The 19,888-nt window shown below is 39.3% G+C and overlaps 1 protein-coding gene across 1 annotated transcript in view; it reads left to right on the top strand.

The window, feature by feature from the left end:
• fam184b (family with sequence similarity 184 member B) overlaps nucleotides 1–5,843 on the top strand; it is a 34,505-nt gene extending 28,662 nt beyond the window's left edge. Inside the window, exons 10-14 of the mRNA XM_018095324.2 lie at nucleotides 1,843–1,986; nucleotides 2,432–2,546; nucleotides 3,294–3,395; nucleotides 3,633–3,829; nucleotides 5,184–5,843. Of these exons, the coding sequence (XP_017950813.2) occupies nucleotides 1,843–1,986; nucleotides 2,432–2,546; nucleotides 3,294–3,395; nucleotides 3,633–3,829; nucleotides 5,184–5,274 (649 nt within the window). The 3' untranslated portion in view covers nucleotides 5,275–5,843. The remainder of the gene's footprint in view (nucleotides 1–1,842; nucleotides 1,987–2,431; nucleotides 2,547–3,293; nucleotides 3,396–3,632; nucleotides 3,830–5,183) is intronic.
• Nucleotides 5,844–19,888: the final 14,045 nt, after the last annotated feature.

The raw sequence follows: 19,888 nt of genomic DNA, 5'->3' as shown, positions 1-19,888 counted from the left end.
CCAAATTTTTTTCAGCACGAAACTCCCACATGATTAATAAACTCACACAGGGTTCCCTTTATGATTGCCTGACCGTGAAAGCTCGGGAAATCATAAATGGGCTCCTAAATATTGATCAGACCAGTTGGAAAAATGCAACAGATCTTGCCAGACTAATTTAGTTGCCTTTTATGAGGAGGTGAGTAGGAACCTTGATGCTGGAATGGCAGTTGATGTCATCTACTTGGACTTTGCTAAAGCGTTTGATACAGTACCTCACAGAAGGTTAATGATCAAATTAAGGAATATTGGCCTAGAACATAATATTTGTAATTGGATAGAGAACTGGCTGAAGGATAGAGTACAAAGAGTGGTTGTAAATGGAACATTTTCTAATTGGACCAGTGTGGTTAGTGGAGTACCGCAGGGGTCAGTCCTTGGGCCTTTGCTGTTTAACTTGTTTATTAATGACCTGGAGGTGGGCATAGACAGTATTGTTTCTATTTTTGCTGATGACACTAAATTGTGCAAAACTATAAGTTCCATGCAGGATGCTGCCGCTTTGCAGAGCGATTTGACAAAATTAGATAACTGGGCAGCAAACTGGAAAATGAGGTTCAATGTTGATAAGTGCAAAGTTATGCACTTTGGTAGAAATAATATAAACGCAAACTATCTACTGAATGGTAGTGTGTTGGGGGTTTCCTTAATGGAGAAGGATCTAGGGGTTTTTGTTGATAACAAGTTGTCTAATTCCAGGCAGTGTCATTCTGTGGCTACTAAAGCAAATAAAGTGCTGTCTTGTATAAAAAAGGGCATTGACTCAAGGGATGAGAACATAATTTTGCCCCTTTATAGGTCCCTGGTAAGGCCTCACCTTGAGTATGCAGTGCAGTTTTGGGCTCCAGTCCTTAAGAAGGATATTAATGAGCTGGAGAGAGTGCAGAGACGTGCAACTAAACTGGTTAAGGGGATGGAAGATTTAAACTATGAGGTTAGACTGTCGAGGTTGGGGTTGTTTTCTCTGGAAAAGAGGCGCTCGCGAGGGGACATGATTACTCTGTACAAGTACATTAGAGGGGATTATAGGCAGTTGGGGGATGTTCTTTTTTCCCATAAAAACAATCAACGCACCAGAGGTCACCCCTTTAGATTAGAGGAACGGAGCTTCCATTTGAAGCAGCGTAGGTGGTTTTTCACGGTGAGGGCAGTGAGGTTATGGAATGCCCTTCCTAGTGATGTGGTAATGGCAGATTCTGTTAATGCCTTTAAGAGGGGCCTGGATGAGTTCTTGATCAATCAGAATATCCAAGGCTATTGTGATACTAATATCTACAGTTAGTACTAGTGGTTGTATTTATAGTTTATGTATGTGAGTATAGATTGGTAGGTGTGGGTTAGGTGTGCTGGGTTTACTTGGATGGGTTGAACTTGATGGACACAGGTCTTTTTTCAACCCTATGTAACTATGTAACTATGTAACTATAGGCCAATGACTGCATCGAGTCAGGGATGTCGTCCACAGATGATCTCTCCAAGGGCCCCACATGAGAATTCATTTGCAACCAAGAGTTCTAATGAGCCCAACATGACTGAACACCTGGGCAGCCAAAATAGACAAAAGTGTGTCTGTATGATGATGTGACCAAACAAGTACATTTGTGTGTCCAGCTCCAGGCAAAAATAAATGTATTTTTATTTAGAGCAACTGGTTATACACAGCAGTCTAGGCACAATTACTCCGACATGGAAAGGTCCTACCTCACTGACCAGAAACCAGAGAGCATTTTAAATTCTAAAAAGGAAGAGATATTTATTTTTGATGGAAGTTGTTGGTTACTATTTATTTAATTTTGTGAACAGAACAAAAGAAGAACTGAAGTTGAAGCAAAATACAGAGCTTGACAAAATAATGCAAAATCATCGCCAGGAGATCCAAACTATGGTGTCAAAATTCAGCACCTCACAGACATTTCTACAGTCAAAGATAATCTCCCTGGAAGCCGAGTAAGTCTTACTATTTCCTCTATTGTATTAGTTTATAAGTGGTTGGTTCCTCTGCTGTTATTTTGGAAAGTTCATATAGAAGCTGTTTTGTAACAGCATAAAGGGAATACGCAGGCATGTTTAATCAACCATAGTATCAAATATGACATTGCTAATGAATTTCACCTCTAAGTTTAAGATAAATATGTTGAAAATTATGACTGTCTTTTCTGCTATCTAACGTTTTCATCTGTTGTTTCTCGTCTATATGCCATTGTCTTGCAAAGATCTAAAGATATGTTAGCAATGTGATTTGCAATCTATGACTGTGGTGCAACCTGAATATATTTCATAGCAATTTATATGAAACTGATAAGAAGAAATGAAAATCTGCACTTGTGTTTCTTTGCTTTATTTAATGACATGGGTTTTACTTTACTGAAATATAAAATCTTTGTTCCTATAGACTTAAAGAAGCAGAAGATAAGGCGCATAAGCTTCCTAGGCCAGAAGATTTACATCTTATAAACCGCTTGCAGGACAGATTAACTGATAAAGACCAAGTTATAAAACAGCTCATGGTGAGTTTAGTTTATGGCAGAATTCTTTGCAAAGTAAGAATTTGAATGTAACACTTTATATTGAGACACTTCAGGCCAGGGGTTTCAGACTTTTTCACCTTTGCGTGACATGTAATATTGCAGATATGAATTTTCGCAATGTGTGGATTTCAGTAAAAAAATTGTAGTTTGGTGGGATCTTAACTGCAACCGAAACTTTTGGTAGGCATTGATTGTTTTACTGATGACAAATATACGGCACCCACAGAGGTGATTTGTTATTAATATAGCATAACCTATTGGAAAAAGAAATGTTGTCAATTAAAAGCGGAAGCTCTTTGGCTCAGGAAACAGATGGTACAATCCCTGTAACCAGTGGTGTAACTACTTTGATCTGGGTCCCCCTGCAAAAAAATCTTTGGTGAGGCAAAACTTTCCAGCCCCTCCCTCCAACCGTGCTCTCTAGTCCCAGCCTGCATGTGTACCCTGCCCGCTCTCCTATCTAAGAGTGAGTGGGGTGAGAAACTTCATATGCGAGCAGGATGGGGTTCAAGAGAGAACGGGTGGAATGAAGGGGGCCATGCAACCCCATAGTCCAGGCCCCACCCCCCCACAACCACAGGGTCTACTTCCTTTATCATAACGCCAATGCCTGTAACACTGGTGAATTTGACATCCATTATTGCTTATGCATCTTATACTGTCTTAACGCAACAGAGATGCAATTACACAATTTGCATGTTAATCAAATGCTTTCTTTATTAACAGGAAATACAAAAATATGATGAAATGGTGGAGACAGAGACCCACAGAAGTCAGTCATTTTCCTGCAACCCCAGGGAAGCGGGAAGTTTAACCCCAACACTAAAGGTAAGCCTGCCACAATTCACAGGCTTTCTGGTTGCTGAACTTGGCATTGCTAGAACATTTCAAAATTCAGGTTAGGAGGACACAAAACAGAAAAGTAAATAATAAAATAACATTTGAAAGCCAGTTGTCTCAGAATATTAATGCCAATTATACCAAAAGTTAATTTTAGGCATTTTACCACTATAATGAAATTGAGCGTTCATATTGTTAAATCCCCTTATGCATTTATTGAAACAGAAAAAGAAGATCAGTGAAGTGCCCACTCGTGTTACCAGTGTTCCAAACCTGGCCGCTTACGAGAAATCTTTTTCTGAACTGTCATCCAAGAAAGGAATCAATCCCATGAGAAGCTCCCAAAGTTTAGATCAAAGTGTGAAGCCTGGTTACCCTTTCAAACACCCATCTCTTCTGCTGGATGTCATCCGGCCAAACAGGTATCATAACCTCACATTTCGGGGGCTCCAGAAACTCACACTTAGGGGCTGATTTACTAATCCACGAATCCAAATGAGAAAAATTCGGATTGAAAAATGAAAATTTTGCGACTTTTTCGTATTTTTTGTGATTTTTTTCGTCACCGTTAAGACTTTTTCATAAATTGTCGCGACTTTTTTGTAACCGTTACAAATTGTCACGACTTTTTCATAGGCATTGCAAATTTCGTGAATTGTCGCGACTTTTTCATAGCCATTATGACTTTCGGGAATTGTCGCGACTTTTGCATAGCCATTATGACTTTCGGGAATTGTCGTGACTTTTGTATAGCCATTACGACTTTCGCGAATTGTCGCGATTTTCGTATTGAGCACTTGAAAAATTTGCGACAATTCGCAAAAAAGTCGCAAAATACCGATCATTACGAAAAAAAACGCATTCGGACGCATGCTTTTCGGACGTTCGTGGATTAGTAAATGTGCCCCTTAGACTACTTAGATCAAATGTTCTAATCTCATTTGTTTGTTAAACATGAACCGTGTCTAAGCAGTGGTGTTAAGTTAACCCCACCATCTGGCAAATTTGAAGGCCCTCTTAAAGAAGAAGGAAAGTCATTTTGGCATTTTACTGTCTATAGATTATAGACATTAGTGCCACCTAGAACACTGTATTTATTCTGCAGAAAGCTTTACCATACCTAAGTAAAGAGCTCTAGAAGCTCCCTCCGTTTGTTTAAGATTGCAGCTGCCATTTTAGCTTGGTCTTCATAGCTTCCTGCTGCAGCTCTAGCTGTTATAGCTCAGATTACACATTCCTAAGGGAGGGGGGAGTGAGTTTTATGAATTCTTATGGGAGGCGTAGGAGAGGAAAGAGGAGAGAGCTGCGCAGACCCAAGCCCCAGAAATGAAGAATTTTTCTAAAAGAGAGGAAGTCAGATACCAAAGAACATGTTTACAAAAAAGGAGACAAGAAATCCTGTGTTTCTTTTGATAGAGGACTCAGTGCAGCTTTTCTGTGAGTGCTTATGGCTGTATTTACATACATTGTATACCTTTCTGATAAAGCTTACTTAGTTTTTACCTTTCCTTCTCCTTTAACTGTATCTGGGTCTGTTGGGTACTTGCTGTTCGGTTATTGTTTGACAATTCCCCATGAGGTTTATGGTACAGTCTGAGTGCTAGTAAAGACTCTGCCATCTGGGCTGAGTTGGTCTATTTTGATGTGATCTTTAAACTTCATAGACTGGTATTTTTGAGAATAATCAAAGACAGCATTCTGGTAAACTGCAATAAATAATGTACTGGATTTGGAATTGGAAACCAGCAATTACATTTCCCTGCTGTTGTTTTTAAGGAGGAATCCGGGAGGTGTATCGGCAAAGAGAGAAACAAAGGAACAAGAGTCCAAGCGGCCAGAGTGGCTTGCCAAGTACTTTTCATTCTGAGAGCAGTGGAAATGAAAAGAGAAAAAAGCTGAAGCTGTTTCATACTCTATGCACATACTGCTGTGAGGGTTGTGCTCTTATGTAACATAAAGCTCCAAGTACTGTTTACATAACATATTTTTGGATTGCTGCTAAAGGCTCCCTGTAACTAAAGGCTCCTGTTCTGCTGCTGGTGATAGTTTCTGTATTTCAATTTAATTTGACCCAGGTAATATTATTTTTGTTATTTACACTGCTCATCAAACAGAGGGGCAGCTCTTTCAAATGAACACAATTATATGTAGCTTTTACCAGCTTTTTATTTTTCTTATTTATCCCATATGTAGAGAAAAACTTATTATGGGCACAAGACTTTCCTCCTCCTTATAGACCTGGCACTTTGGAGGTTTCACTGGGGTTTATAAATCTCTGTACATTACTGTGGGTTCCTCAGCTATACAGCGAGGTTGGTGGTGCCAAATTCTGCGCGGGGCTATTTAGATGGGGTGTGTACACTGTGAGGCATCTTGATGAAGGTTAGAGAGATGAAACATTGATTTTGCACAAATAAAGACATTTTTTCAAAGCAAGTCCTGTGAGTACTGAGTTCATTCAACGAATATATGTATGTATATATAAATTCCAGGCTGGGGAGCACTCCCAAAAATAGGAGACGATACTTGGGTGCCAGAGCTTAAACAAATTTTGAGTGCCAACATTTTTGCTTTTATATATATATATATATATATGTACACATGGGGGGAATTCACAAAAGTGGGGTTAAAGTGGTGGTAAAACTGGTGTAAAACACTTTCTCCATATTCACAAACAGAAATCTGTTTCAGCTTGTCCATCTTAAAAAAAATTGAGGGCAACTCCATAATCCCATTTTTAGCTGTAATATTGGTGTGTAGGCGCCATCTCAGTGCATTGTGCCTGAGTCTGAGCTTTCAGCCAGCGCTACACATTAGAACTGTTCACAGGTAACCTATTGTTTCTCCTACTCCCATGTAACTGGAGGAGTCCCAAGCCGGACTTGGATATTTTTACTATTGAGTGCTGTTCTCATATCTACCACTAGGTATGGCATGGGGGCATTTCTAGCAATGCAGGTGTCAGGGAGCTGCTGCCTTACTACTTTCTCATTGTTCTGCTGATCGGCTGCTGGGAGGGGGGGGATATCACTCCAACTTGCAGCACAGCAGTAAAGTGTGACTGAAGTTTATCAGAGCACAGGTCACATGGCTGTGGCTCCCTGAGAAATGAAGAATATGGCTAGCCCCCTGCGAAATTTCAAAATTAAACATGAAAATATATGTTTGTGTTTTTGAAAAATGGATTTCAAAGCAGCATTCTGCTGGAGAAGCTCTATTAACCGATGTGTTTGTAGTATTCCTTTAAAGAAAGCATTCTAATTTATTCTAATATATTGAATGGTCTGAGAATGATGTTTGGTTTGTAATACTGCTGTATAAACATAAGAAGACAGGTTATATGTGATAGTAAAACGGCACCATGTAGCAGTTACCTAAAGTCATGAAGGTCTAATAACTCATCCTTTAGATCAGGGGTATCAAACTCAATCACATAAGGTGTCCAAAATCTAAAACACAGGCTAAATCGCCGGACAAATTTTTTATTAAGATACTGTATGGTCAGGCACAGTGCAGTCAGGCGATTGGTGCTACACGGGCAGGCACGGTCACCAGGGGCCACATAAAACAGCCAGAAGGGCCGTATTCGGCCCGCAGCCTTGTGTTTGACACATGTGCTTTAGATTATCTGCAATTCCCAATACAGCATTTTCAATGTTTTCTTTAGCCTAGAGGAAGCACAAAGGACAGTATCTAGGGCTATATTTATCGTTTGTGAAAACAGTATGGCAGTAAAGCAAAAAATTTCAAAAATAGAAGGACTTTTTTTTCCACTAGCGTTGGTCCCATCTCCAGTGGGCCACCTTCCATCTATTTAGAGAATATTTTAAAGAAAGAAGGAAAGGTAAATCTAAAGGCAACTGCCAATCAATAGTTAGTAAATCCCAAACCACTTTAATAATTTTCCAAAAAGTGTCACATTAAAAGAGTAACAAGCAGTAGAAATTTTTTTTTACAAGCTTAGCTGCACCCACGTCATAGTTAAGAATTAAAAATTTTGGTGATGTTAGCCTGTTGAGAAGTGATGAGTGTTATATGAGAATGAAGCAGGGCATCTGCTGATAGGCTGACAGCATGCATATTTAATACAGTGAGGTTGGTGATGTCACGCTGATGCAATTTGGTGCCAAATTCTGCACTGGGCTATTTAGATGGGGTGTGTACACTGTGAGGCATCTTGATGAAGGTCAGATAGACGAAACATTGATTTTGCACAAATAAAGACCTTTTTTCAAAGCAAGTCCTGTGAGTACTGAGTTCATTCAACGAATATATGTATGTATATATATATATATATACTGTATATAATTATGTACGCATGGGGGGATTCACATTAGCGTTGATCCCATCCCCAGTGGGCCACCTTCCATCTATTTAGTACATGACAGGGTTGTGAGAATATTTTAAAGAAAGAAGGAAAGGTAAATCTACAGGCAACTGCCAATCAATGGTTAGTAAATCCCAAACCACTAATTTTCCAAAAAGTGTCACATTAAAAGAGTAACAAGCAGTAGCTGCACCCACATCATAGTTAAGAATTCAATATTTTGGTGATGTTAGCCTGTTGAGAAGTGATGAGTGTTATACGAGAATGAAGCAGGACATCTGCTGATAGGCTGACAGCATGCATATTTATATTATGGCAGTGCCAAGGCAGAGATGGAGACATAGAGCCTGTATGAACAGGGTGGCCACTCTCCTAGCAGGCTCCCATCTGGTCTCCATCACAAGTACAAAAGGTAAGACTGGGAGAGATCGGGACTAATTATTATACAAAAAGTTGTGTCATTGTATAGGAACCTTGCAGTGTCAGCATACTACTACTACTACTAAATGACTGTTAAAGAACATAACATATTTGTACCATTCTCATCAAGGCCAAATGCAAATCATTATTTGATTTAAAAGTGTTTTTACCACATCAGGAAGATTATTAAAGTGATCCTGTGATTGTACCACCTCCCCAACTGTTGGGTGTCCAGGAATATCCTAATGCAAAGAATTGTAGGAGAGGAACTTGTCTAAACATAGAAAAATATTTTTTTTATCAAGTTGCATAATAGTAATAATAATATATTTTTTAATAATGTTTATTTGCTTTGTGACACTACGACACAATGCATTACAAAGATTTTACATTCACATCAGTGGGGTTTATAATCTAAGGTCTCTAGCATAGTCACACAACATACAGGTATTGTGATTAAACATAATCCAATCCCTTAGGGGCACATTTACTAATCCACGAACGTCCGAAAAGCGTCCGAATGCGTTTTTTTCGTAATGATCGGTATTTTGCGACTTTTTTGAGCGCTCAATACGAAAGTCGCGACAATTCGCGAAAGTCGTACTGGCTATGAAAAAGTCGCGACAATTCACGAAATTTGTAATGGCTATGGAAAAGTCGCGACAATTCGTGCAAGTCGTAACAGCTACGAAAAAGTCGCAAAAAATACGAAAAAGTCGCAAAATGTTCGTTTTCCAATCCGAATTTTTCCCATTCGGATTCGGATTCATGGGTTAGTAAATCAGCCCCATAGTGTTGAGCATGCCCAAATGCTGCTTGTAAATAAACCAAAATATTAAAGGTAAATTTCAGGGTGTACTGCCGCTTTAAATTCTGCTCCATTAATACAAAGCAAAAAGACCACAAGCAGAGATTTAAATGGAAGATGGGAAGATGACAAGCAGCACAGAAATATAAGCAGGTCCAGATTTGTGGAGAGGCCACAAAGGCCCGGGCCTGGGGCGGCAGAAGTTTAGGGGCGGCATGCCCCCCCCCCCCCCCCCCCGCAAGAAAATTTTTAAATTTGGCTCCCATACGGAGCAGTCGGGACTTCTCCCCACTACTCTGTATGGGAGTTTAAAGGAGCGCATGCGCACTCGCGGCGGCACAGGTGGAGGGGGGGCGACCAACAGGGGTGGCCTCGGGGCGCCCAGAAGAGAAATCCGTCCCTGAATATAAGTGCTAAAAAGAATATTATATGTAAGAAGAATGTAGCCTGAGGATGAATCTGTGAACCATAATTACAGTTAAGTGAAATACCCTTTGTGAAAACTGTATACAGGTATAGGACCCGTTATCCAGAATGCTCGGGACTAAGGGTATACTGGATAACGGTTCTTTCTGTAATTTGGATCTCCATACCTTAAGTCTACTAAAAAATCAATAAACCATTATTAAACCCAACAGGATTGTTTTGCCTCCAATAAGGATTATTTATATCTTAGTTGGGATCAAGTACAGGTACTGTTTTATTATTACAGAGAAAAAGGAATCATTTAACCATTAAATAAACCCAATAGGGCTGTTCTGCCCCCAATAAGGGGTAATTATATCTTAGTTGGGATCAAGTACAGGTACTGTTTTATTATTACAGAGAAAAGGGAATAATTTAACCATTAAATAAACCCAATAGGGCTGTTCTGCCCCCAATAAGGGGTAATTATATCTTAGTTGGGATCAAGTACAGGCCCTGTTTTATTATTACAGAGAAAAGGGAATCATTTAACCATGAAATAAACCCAATAGGGCTGTTCTGCCCCCAATAAGGGGTAATTATATCTTAGTTGGGATCAAGTACAGGTACTGTTTTATTATTACAGAGAAAAGGGAATCATTTAACCATTAAATAAACCCAATAGGGCTGTTCTGCCCCCAATAAGGGGTAATTATATCTTAGTTGGGATCAATTAAAAGGTACCGTTTTATTATTACAGAGAAAAAGGAAATTCGTTTTAAAATTCTGAATTATTTGATAAAAATGAAGTCTATGGGAGTCGGGCATTCTGTATTTCGGAGCTTTCTGGATAACAGGTTTCTGGATAAGGGATCCCATACCTGTACTCACCACTGTAGGTGGCAGTTTGTGGGGTAAAGATTTTAAAATTCAGTTTGGAAAATGGCTGAACAATTACTATGCAGCATTCCTCTATGCAGAGCCTAAACACAGTTATAGACCAGGGATCTGCACCAGAGTTTATTGCAGTGATTATTTTTTTATGTTCATTTATACACAAACCTTTGGCAGCAGCAATTTCCTGTTGTTTTCCCAGTATTCCTCTTCATTATCACTTGTCATAAGGAGCAATACATTCAAAAAGAAACTCTTCCCTTTTCCTGAAAACAAAACATTCTGATTAAATCATCTATTTTTAGCAGCCTTTAAAAAAAAAAAAAAAAAAGATAATCCATTCTCAAAATAAACATTACCATTCTGTGACAGGACTGCAATCCTGGTCCGATGTTCTTTTAGCTCTTCTAGATATGCTATGAGATTGTCCTTAATGGCATTTAAAGCCTCACTTATTTCCGGATCATGCACTGATAAATATTTCTTGCTACAGAATTCGAGCGCGTGTACTTCACAGTCAATTTCTAAACAGGAAGAGGAAAATTTATGGACAGATGAATTTTTTTACAAACATAGAATAATGAAGGTTGTGTAGGTAAACCCAGCAGTCAGTGCGTCTCAAGATGATATGTGTTTGGAGTTGTGTGTTTTTATTAAAGCCATGCAAACCATGATATATATGTAGGGACCCATACGGTTAATGTGCCCCTATGGCTTTAAACCCTACCTTTCCTTTTCTCCTTGTCACTAGGCAAGGCTGAATGTATCTAGTTGGTGTAACCCTATCTTGGTTAGTATTTGCCAAATCCGGCTAGTGGATATGAGCACGGGCACATGTGACTCAAACACGCAGGCTGGGCCTTCGCAAAATGGAAGAAATGCACTTATGAGATGTTGCTGAGCTGCAACTCTCTGCTGCCAAACATGTAGAAAATGGAATTATGGATGTCAGAGGTTCTTTTGCATTGAACTAGAACTTGGTTTATTGATGGAACACAGCATATGCAGGGTTAATACTCACAGCACTGAGGTAGAATAGCACAAATGCAGTTGCAAGGTAGCAGAACAGTGTAGCACCATGATGGAGACAGATGTGTGATAATGGACAGGAGTCCCAAGGGTGTGTACCTTTACTGGCCCGGATCCCTACAGCCAATGGTGGTTCAGGGTTTAGAGATAGCCTGTATCCTATGTCTGAACTGTGGACCCTACAATAAGGCAGCAGAGCCTTGGGTGTACTAATCCCACTATATTCTCCTTTATTGGAGCACACAGCTGCTCTTGTTAAATAGCCCTGAACTAAGTCACACTCCTAGAGCGTCTATGACAGAGTCTAACCTGCAAATGACTTCACTCACGGGGGACTTAGAATCCCTAGAGGGATGGCTTCTTCTAGGGCACAAGCTTCTGGGCCTAGTTGGGGTCCCAGGTTCAATGTAACACCCCTTCTGCTGGTGAGAGGAAGGCCAAAGAGAAAGTGCCCACGCCCTGCATAACACTATATTACAGTGCGCAGGAAGTGGTCATCCTGTCTAAGGGCCAATAATTGCACAGATGCTAAAGTTGAAACATAACATTGTGCTCAGTAACAGCAGGAAGTGTAGGGCTAAGACCATAGGGAGTGTTAACCCTATGGCTCCCTACATTGGTATTAACATATAGCTTGTTATTGGCCCAAGGTTAGACCACACCCTACCTGCAGCAACTGTTCTGTGTGGTTGCTCCATGAAGCCTGGGATCCAGACTGGCCCAGAAGTATTTCTGCCCTAAGGGAGCTTTCTTGTTCCACCCAGGAGAGGAGAGTAAAGGAGTAGTCTCCTACAGGCTTGAAAAAGGTTCTCTGAGCAGAAACAAAATGTTGACTTTTATTCATTAAGAAAGATAATTACTCTATAAACATATGTTAATATAAATAGTTGACAAATAAATCAAATTATGATAAATATGGAACTGTATTTACCTGAGATTATTGGCTGTGGAATGCAATCATTTGTGCTCTGTCAGTGTTTCCTGGTATCGTTTCAGGCTGTTTTCATCAAAACGCAGTAGAAAAGTAGAATATTTAACAAATAAACTTCCTTCAGTCAGGAGTTGCAGATATCCACTTAAAAGTTGGATGAATGAGCCCATTTTCAGCGCCAGCTTCCTGAACAACTTTATATAAAACCTTTTCCTGCAGTTTATAGAGAACACGGATGGAGATTTCTGCTTTGATGAGAGGGCAAATAATGTTTCCATCAGTGCGAGTGAAGGCATCACACAGGCGAATCAGGACTCAGTAAAGAGTAGAGAGCTGGCTACTTTGGCTTTCTTAAGAGAAGGTTCCATGACACAGCTCAAAATTTTGAATTCTTCTCCCAATGGTAAAAACAAACTTTTCTAATGATAATTCAAGCAAGATACTGTAGCTGACTGACTGCTGGGATCTCCTTTCATCTGACACTGGTTAAAGAATGCAAAGAAGCAGTACAAATTTACTGCCTGAAAGAGGCTAATAGTAAATGACCATCTAAAATGTTGTGCATATTGTTTGCATAGCATGTCGGGGTAATAATAGAAAAATACTGTTACATATTTTTCATATTTTATAACCGAGATGTTAAACCTCTTCAGGTATTGTTACAACACTACAAATCCTTTTTGTACTTTAAAGAAGAGGAAAAAGTTTAAACTAAGTTTTAACTAAGTTTTATCAGAAACATATCTTTCCTTCTATTTTGTATACATAAGCTTCTTATCAGACTTCCTCTCTCAGCTTAAACTCCTTCTCCCTTCTCCACCAAGTGACATCAGACCAAGTTAAAATGGCAGCTGCTTTCTTAAACAAACACAAAGAGCCTCGAGGGCTGTTTACTCAGGTATGGTAAAGCATTCTACTGAATAAATATAGCGTTCTAGCTTGCACTATTGTGGTTAATCTATTGGCAGTAAATAGTGTCAGTAACTATCCTTCCCCTATAAAAACAGATGTTTAAATAAAAATGCAAAGCATTAGTGCAATAATATTGAAGAACATCATTCTCTCCTTTAATGCATAATGTAAATGCATGGGCTTTAAACCCTTATCCTTCAGATATTTAAATTATGCTATATTTAATGCAGTGGAGTTTTTGAAGTAAAATGAGGGTCTGGGAGTTAAAAGCAATACAGATCAGGCACTCTGCTGGTTAGTTAGCTTTTAGTGATGAGAAGTGATTATAAAATCTCACTCACAACTGTGTTACCTGCATCATGAGGCTGAAAAAAAAGACATTCATCTATCAAGTGCAGTTTATTTTCAGGTGCAGTGGTATATATATATGTGGCACTGGGCACCCTGCACATAAATCTTTGGAGGGGCCCAGAGCTTACAGGAACCCATACCAGCCCCACCTCCCTTCCACTCCATTCACTCACTTATGTCTTAACTGAGAGTGAATGGGGATTTCTACAACTATAGAGGAAGAAAACCCAGTGGTACGGGCCCACCTGTCCCCCAGGGCCCCCATGACTGTGGGGTCTGCTTTCTCTATAGTCACGTTACTGTTCAGAAGACACCTGCATCACTTCTTGGTAAGCCATAGGAAGAGAAAAAAAGCATCTGAAGCTGTCTCTAAAATGCCTGGGGGAAATTACTTCCTGACTTTGAAAAGTCTCACCATAAAATTTGTTAAAATTTAAATTTGAGATTTTGCCATGATCCGAGAAAAACATTGTGCAAAGTCACAAACTCAGGGTTTTGTTTTAGTTAAACACATATTTTCAAGATTTAGCAAACTTGTAGTGCTTGTAAAGCTAATGCCCATGTTGTTATGTTGTAAATAGTCCTTTTACTTTCATTTCCCTGTTTCCATCTGCAGAACATTAGGTATAAACATTCTCAGCGATTATGCAAGTAATATTACTGGCTTGACTGACTTGTTAGTCAGAAGTATTCATAATGCCATATCTCACATACACCATAAGGGGACAAATGAGTTTCAGTGGAAAATAAGTCATGAAATAAAGACCGTATTCAATACCACTTATTAAAATAAAAACCAGTCCTAATTTTTATTTAAAGTTTGAAAATAAGTGCACCTGGACATTGTTACAAAATCTTCTTTTAATGTGAAAATTGCCTGAAAAGAGCTAATAAATGACTTGGCCTGGAGAGGCTAATCTCTGGCTGATTCTGGAATGTTGAATGTTATTAAGGAGATTAAGAACGCTAAAGATTCTTATGAGCAGTCTTCTGCTAACCTGAGTAATCCTCTTCCCGAAGAAAGAAGACGGGTGTTAGAGGATGCAGGTAAGCCGAGCCGGTGCAGTCTTCTACTGACAGGGTCACCGGCCCTGGGTAATAGGTAAGTGACTACAACGACTGGGGGGTACCTATGAGGAAAGCTAAAATAGAGATAGAAAAAGGGTATTGCAGCTAGGAGTGGTGATGAGTGAATCTGTTTAATTTCGCTTCCCCATTAAATTTACGAAACGGCAAGAAAATTTGTGAAACGGCGAAAAATTCACGAAACACATTTGTTGCATGATTTTTTTGTCACCCACGTTTTTTTTTTGTCACCCACATCTTTTTTGAGGCAACTGAGCCCAATTTTGATGTGGCCGCACCCATTTTTGACGCAACCACGATTTTTCCGCGGTAAATTTTCACGGAAGTTTCTCAAACCAATTTCGCCAATGCGAAATGTGGAAATTCGCTGCAAATCCACGCCTGCTGAAAAAATTTGCTCATCACTAACTAGGAGTAAAATTAATACCATATTATTTTTTTATATATGTAAATGGTGAAAAAATGAAGAAGGGGTAGGACCCTTATTATCAGAGGGAGGTCAATTGGTTTCTAAAAGCAAGGAAAAAGCAGAAATTCTGAACTGTTATTTTTCATCTGTCTACACAACTGATGAAGCTAATGAAGGCTTTCTTTTTAATACACCCAATTCTTGTAATATAACTACTAATGCATGGGTCACTCAAAAAAAGACTTGAACATGTAAAGGTAAATAAAGGTTTGGGACCGGATGGTATCCATTTTGGGTATTAAACGAGCTTAGCGATGTGATTGCAGATCTGGCATGGTGCCGAAGACTGGCGAATTGCTAATGTGGTGCCGTTATTTAAAAAGGGATCCCGTTCTCAGCCTGAAAACTATAGGCCTGTTAGTCTGACATCAGTTGTAGGAAAGATTTTGAAAGGGGTAATAAGGGATAGTTGAATACATTGCAAATCACAACACTATGGGGCACATTTACTAATCCACAAATTCAAATCCCGAATGGGAAAAATCCAGATTGAAAATGAAAATTTCTGAAGATCGCAAATATCACGAAAATGCTTACGAAAAAATCGTATTAGTCACGATAATATCGTATTGGTGATCCGAAAGTCACAAAATTTTCGTACCGAACAATTGAAAACAGTGGTAAAACTTTTCCGTTTTTTTCGCGCAAGCGTACGAAAAAGTCGTGCAGTGTACGAAAAAGTTGTATGGACGCCCGAAAAATTTGGCGAAACTACGCTCGGAGCGTTCGCGCTTTTGTAAATGTGCCCCTATAAGTTTGTAAATGGTGCGGTGCCAAAATTCCCAAAACCCCCTTCCCTCACTGTGCTTGTCAGTTTCCGTCTTTTCCAAGTAAAATATACTGCCAGGAGTAAGTCTCTGCTGCTCCTAGCTATAGCAGTTAGGGGCATAATGGCTCATTTAAAGGGGCGGTTCATCCTATTCATTATTTATTTATTTATTTATTTTTTTAAATTATTCACCTTTCTCTTCTGCCTCTTCCCACCTTTCAAATGGGGGTCACTCACCCCGGCAGCCAAAAACTATTGCTTTGTAAGGCTACAATGTTATTATTGTTGTTACTTTGTATTACTTATATTTCTATACAGGCCCTCTACTATTCATATTCCCATCTCTCCTTTAAACCACTAAGCGAAATAAGACAACAAGACAGCTGTTAAAATAACAAATGGAGAGCTGCTCGACAAACAGCTAAATAACTGAAAAACCATCTACCCCTTTAAAGTGGAATTTCAGTCAAAACTTTAAAATGCAGAGTATTTTGCTGGTACTGTACTTACTGAAAGGCAGGAGGGGACCCGTAACTGGTCACAGGGGCAACTCCATTGTTGTTTCAAACTGCTCTGCATGTGTTTTACTGTACGGCAGCATTCATGTCTGCAACATAGGGGCAGATTTACTAATCCACGAACGGTCCGAAGGCGTCCAAATGCGTTTTTTTTCGCAATGATCGGTATTTTTGCAATTTTTTTGTCGCTGTCGTGACTTTTTCGTATGTCCCATGATGTTTTCGTCACCGTCACGACTTTATCATATTTTTCCGCAACTTTTTCGGTGCAGTCGCGGAAAAAATCGGATTGGGTTTTCTGCCGTTTACTATCTCTCAATATGAAAAAATCGCGGCGGCGACGAAAAAGTTGCGCAAAATACGATAAAGTCGCGACAAATACGAAAAATCGCAACAGCAACGAAAATGTTGCAAAATTTTCGTTTACAATACGATTTTTTCCCTTTCGGATTCATGGATTAGTAAATCTGCCCCATAGAGTAGTGACAAAAAAAGTCACATATCTATGTTTTTTGTATGTAGGTAACAGACCAGGGAAATCACATATTCTATAATTAATTTTGACTGACATGAACATGTAAAAACATGATGTGCAAAAATGAAAACAATTTCAAACCTACCTCAGGCATTTCTATTCTGGTTAAACCTGTCTGTCTATTCAAAACCAAGAAATATTGAAATCCTAGAGGGGCCGGAACTAGAAGTACAGTAGGCAGCAGCTGCGTTGGGCTGTTTTTGGAAGGGGTAGGCTAATCATTGTGACTCCTCATTGGACCAATATCTTGTCTTTCCTCGCCCTTTCTCAACTACTTTGTATACTCCACCAATTTTTCCAGACAGGAGTAATGGTGTGGGGGCTGCTTGTTAGGGATAAGTCACAGATAGTCTCCCTTTCATTGGGTGTAAAAGCTCCTTGGTCCAGCTCTGAATCCCAGGAAATGCTTAGGTGATTTCATACATCCTTATTCGTATCTTGCCTCACAAATGGTTGTTAAAATAAAAGAGCCATCTATTCAATCTATTATTTGTTATAATATAAATAATATGCATGGTAAACTAGTACCCTATATAAGCAATGGTCATCATATTAACTATTCAGAATTGCATCACCCTACAAACCAATGTTGTGGGGTCAATGGTGGTGGTAATTAACATTAAAGCTTATTATTGTTGTCTTTGAGTCCACATTGAGTTAGATGCCTTGGACCTAGATTCCTTCAGCTGTCTGATTACTGGGACCATGTCATATGACCAGGAATACTAGTTAGCCTAAAGATTAGGCAAGTTTGGGGTTGCAAATAAATACTAGCCTCCTTAATTAAGGCTGATGCCACACGTGGCGTTTTTACGCTGCATATTTTCTGAGCCTAAAAACGCCGCACAAGCCACACAGCCCCTGACTATGGCGTTTTTTAGCCTAGTACTGGTGACGTAGTAAATCCCGTTTCCATGGTGCTAATAGTGCAAAATAGTAAAAAAACGCTGCGTATTTCCGCTAGGTCTGGCAGCTGCCTTTGTGTATACATAGGAATAGCTTGCTGTGCAAATACTGGCGTATTTCGGCAAACGCTTGAAAAATCCGTGGTAAGGCATTTTCTAGCGTATTTATGCATTGTGTGGTTTCCTTCGAGTCTTTTCAAGTTATTTCTATGGATGATGATATTGGGTGTTTTTCAGCCGCCGAGAGAATTAGAAAATACGCAGCATAAAAATGCCACGTGTGGCATCAGCCTAAAGTTCATTGTAGCATACTATAGGCCATTCTTCTTTGGGACAGAAGTTGAATGCCATTTAGCATTAGAAATTGTGCTTTTCTCATACTTTCTTCTCTTAGGAATTACCTTCTGTTATTCAAGTTGACTCATCTTCATTTAAAACTCAGTTGCCTTCATTCATTAGTATAACATTACTTATATCAGCACTTCCCTTTGAATGGGCCAACCACTCCTTCCTTCACATAACTGGTATGGCCTTTTGGCAGGTTACTAATGTCGTTTTTATGGTTTCAAGTTGCTCTTTATTTTCAATATTAATATTTGTTGATGGATATAGCAATTTAGCACAATGCAAAATACATGTTTTCTGGACTGCAATGTGCAAGACAAAAACAGGCATTATGTGTGTATATTTGGTCATTTTATTTTTACTGCATTTTTTATTGATATAATATTAATTTGCAAAACAGATTATACATATATAGCTTAACAACCATCACTGTAAAGCACAGGGCACTCTCGCTATGCAAACCATAATATCCATGATGCAGGTGTGGAACCAGGAGTTCTGGAATCTTGCAGGTTAGCAAAATGCATATTTTTTTATTTTGGGTGAAGAAATAAAGCAGCATAATACTGGGGTTTTATCTTCTGGGGCTTTGGCAATCTAGTTACTTTAAATTTAACACAAGGAAAACTTTGTAGACATAAATGGTATGTATCCAGGGGTTGGGTGGGTGGTGGGTGCCATGGCGGGGGTCCCTTGGGGAGGACCCCTCTCCCTCGAGCCTGCATACTTAGGTGCATTGGGAGAGAGGGACCTGCAGACACGGGAGCGCTCAGCAGGCATGGATTCTGGGCCAGCGGGGCCAACCGGATTTTTTCCCAGTGACCTCGTATAAGCAAAGCTGTGGGTTTTCACTAATGTTCCTTTAAAACCACGTGTACATACATTTTAAAGATAGTGCACACAACTAATTGTGGGCTCAAATTTTGTCTGAAAACACCCAGTTTTGTATTTATTTTGTCCCACCTGCATCTCTGTGCACAGAGCTTTCTGTAAAGTGTTTTCTTTCTGTTGGGTTTCACCTGTAATCGGATCATAGCATTAACTATGAGCCCCAAAACTAGCAAAACAATATAATATACAATACATAGACATTGGAGATTAAACATTTTTCTTACTATCTCATTATTACTAAGTGTACCATTTAAAGGAAAACTATACCCCCAGAATGAATACTTAACCAACAGGCAGTTTATATCATATTAAGTGGGCTATTAAAGGGTACGTGTCACCCAGACATACAAAGCTGTAAAATGAAAGTCCTTTTCAAACTAAACATGAAACCCAAATTCTTTTTTTATAAAAACAGCCATACCTGTTATAAACATTTGAAAATCTCAGCTGTCAATCATGTATTGTGTGCCCCGCCTCTATATCTCAGGCACAGCAATAACTTTCATTTCTACACTTCTTAGATGTCACTTCTCTTCTCACTTGCCCCTCCCTCCTCCTTGTCTATAATTTTGTAGCCTGGGCATGGGCACAAGTTTGTCCAGCATCCACAAAATGGCTGACACCTGCATACTTTATATAGTGTAAGTAAAGTTTATTTTGCCCAACTACCACAATAAAATAGAATTTTTTCTTAGGGTGACAGGTTCCCTTTAAAGAATCTTACCAAACTGGAATATATATATCAGTAAATATTGCCCTTTTACATCTTTTCCCTTGAGCCGCCATTTAGTGATGGGCTGTGTGCTCCCTCAGAGATCAGCTGACAGGAAATAATGCAGCTCTAACTGTAACAGGAAGTAGTGTGGGAGCAAAAGGCAGAACTCTG

Source organism: Xenopus tropicalis, chromosome 1, assembly GCF_000004195.4.
Source record: "Xenopus tropicalis strain Nigerian chromosome 1, UCB_Xtro_10.0, whole genome shotgun sequence".
NCBI lineage: Eukaryota > Metazoa > Chordata > Amphibia > Anura > Pipidae > Xenopus > Xenopus tropicalis.
This window is presented reverse-complemented; position numbering and strand designations above follow the sequence as displayed.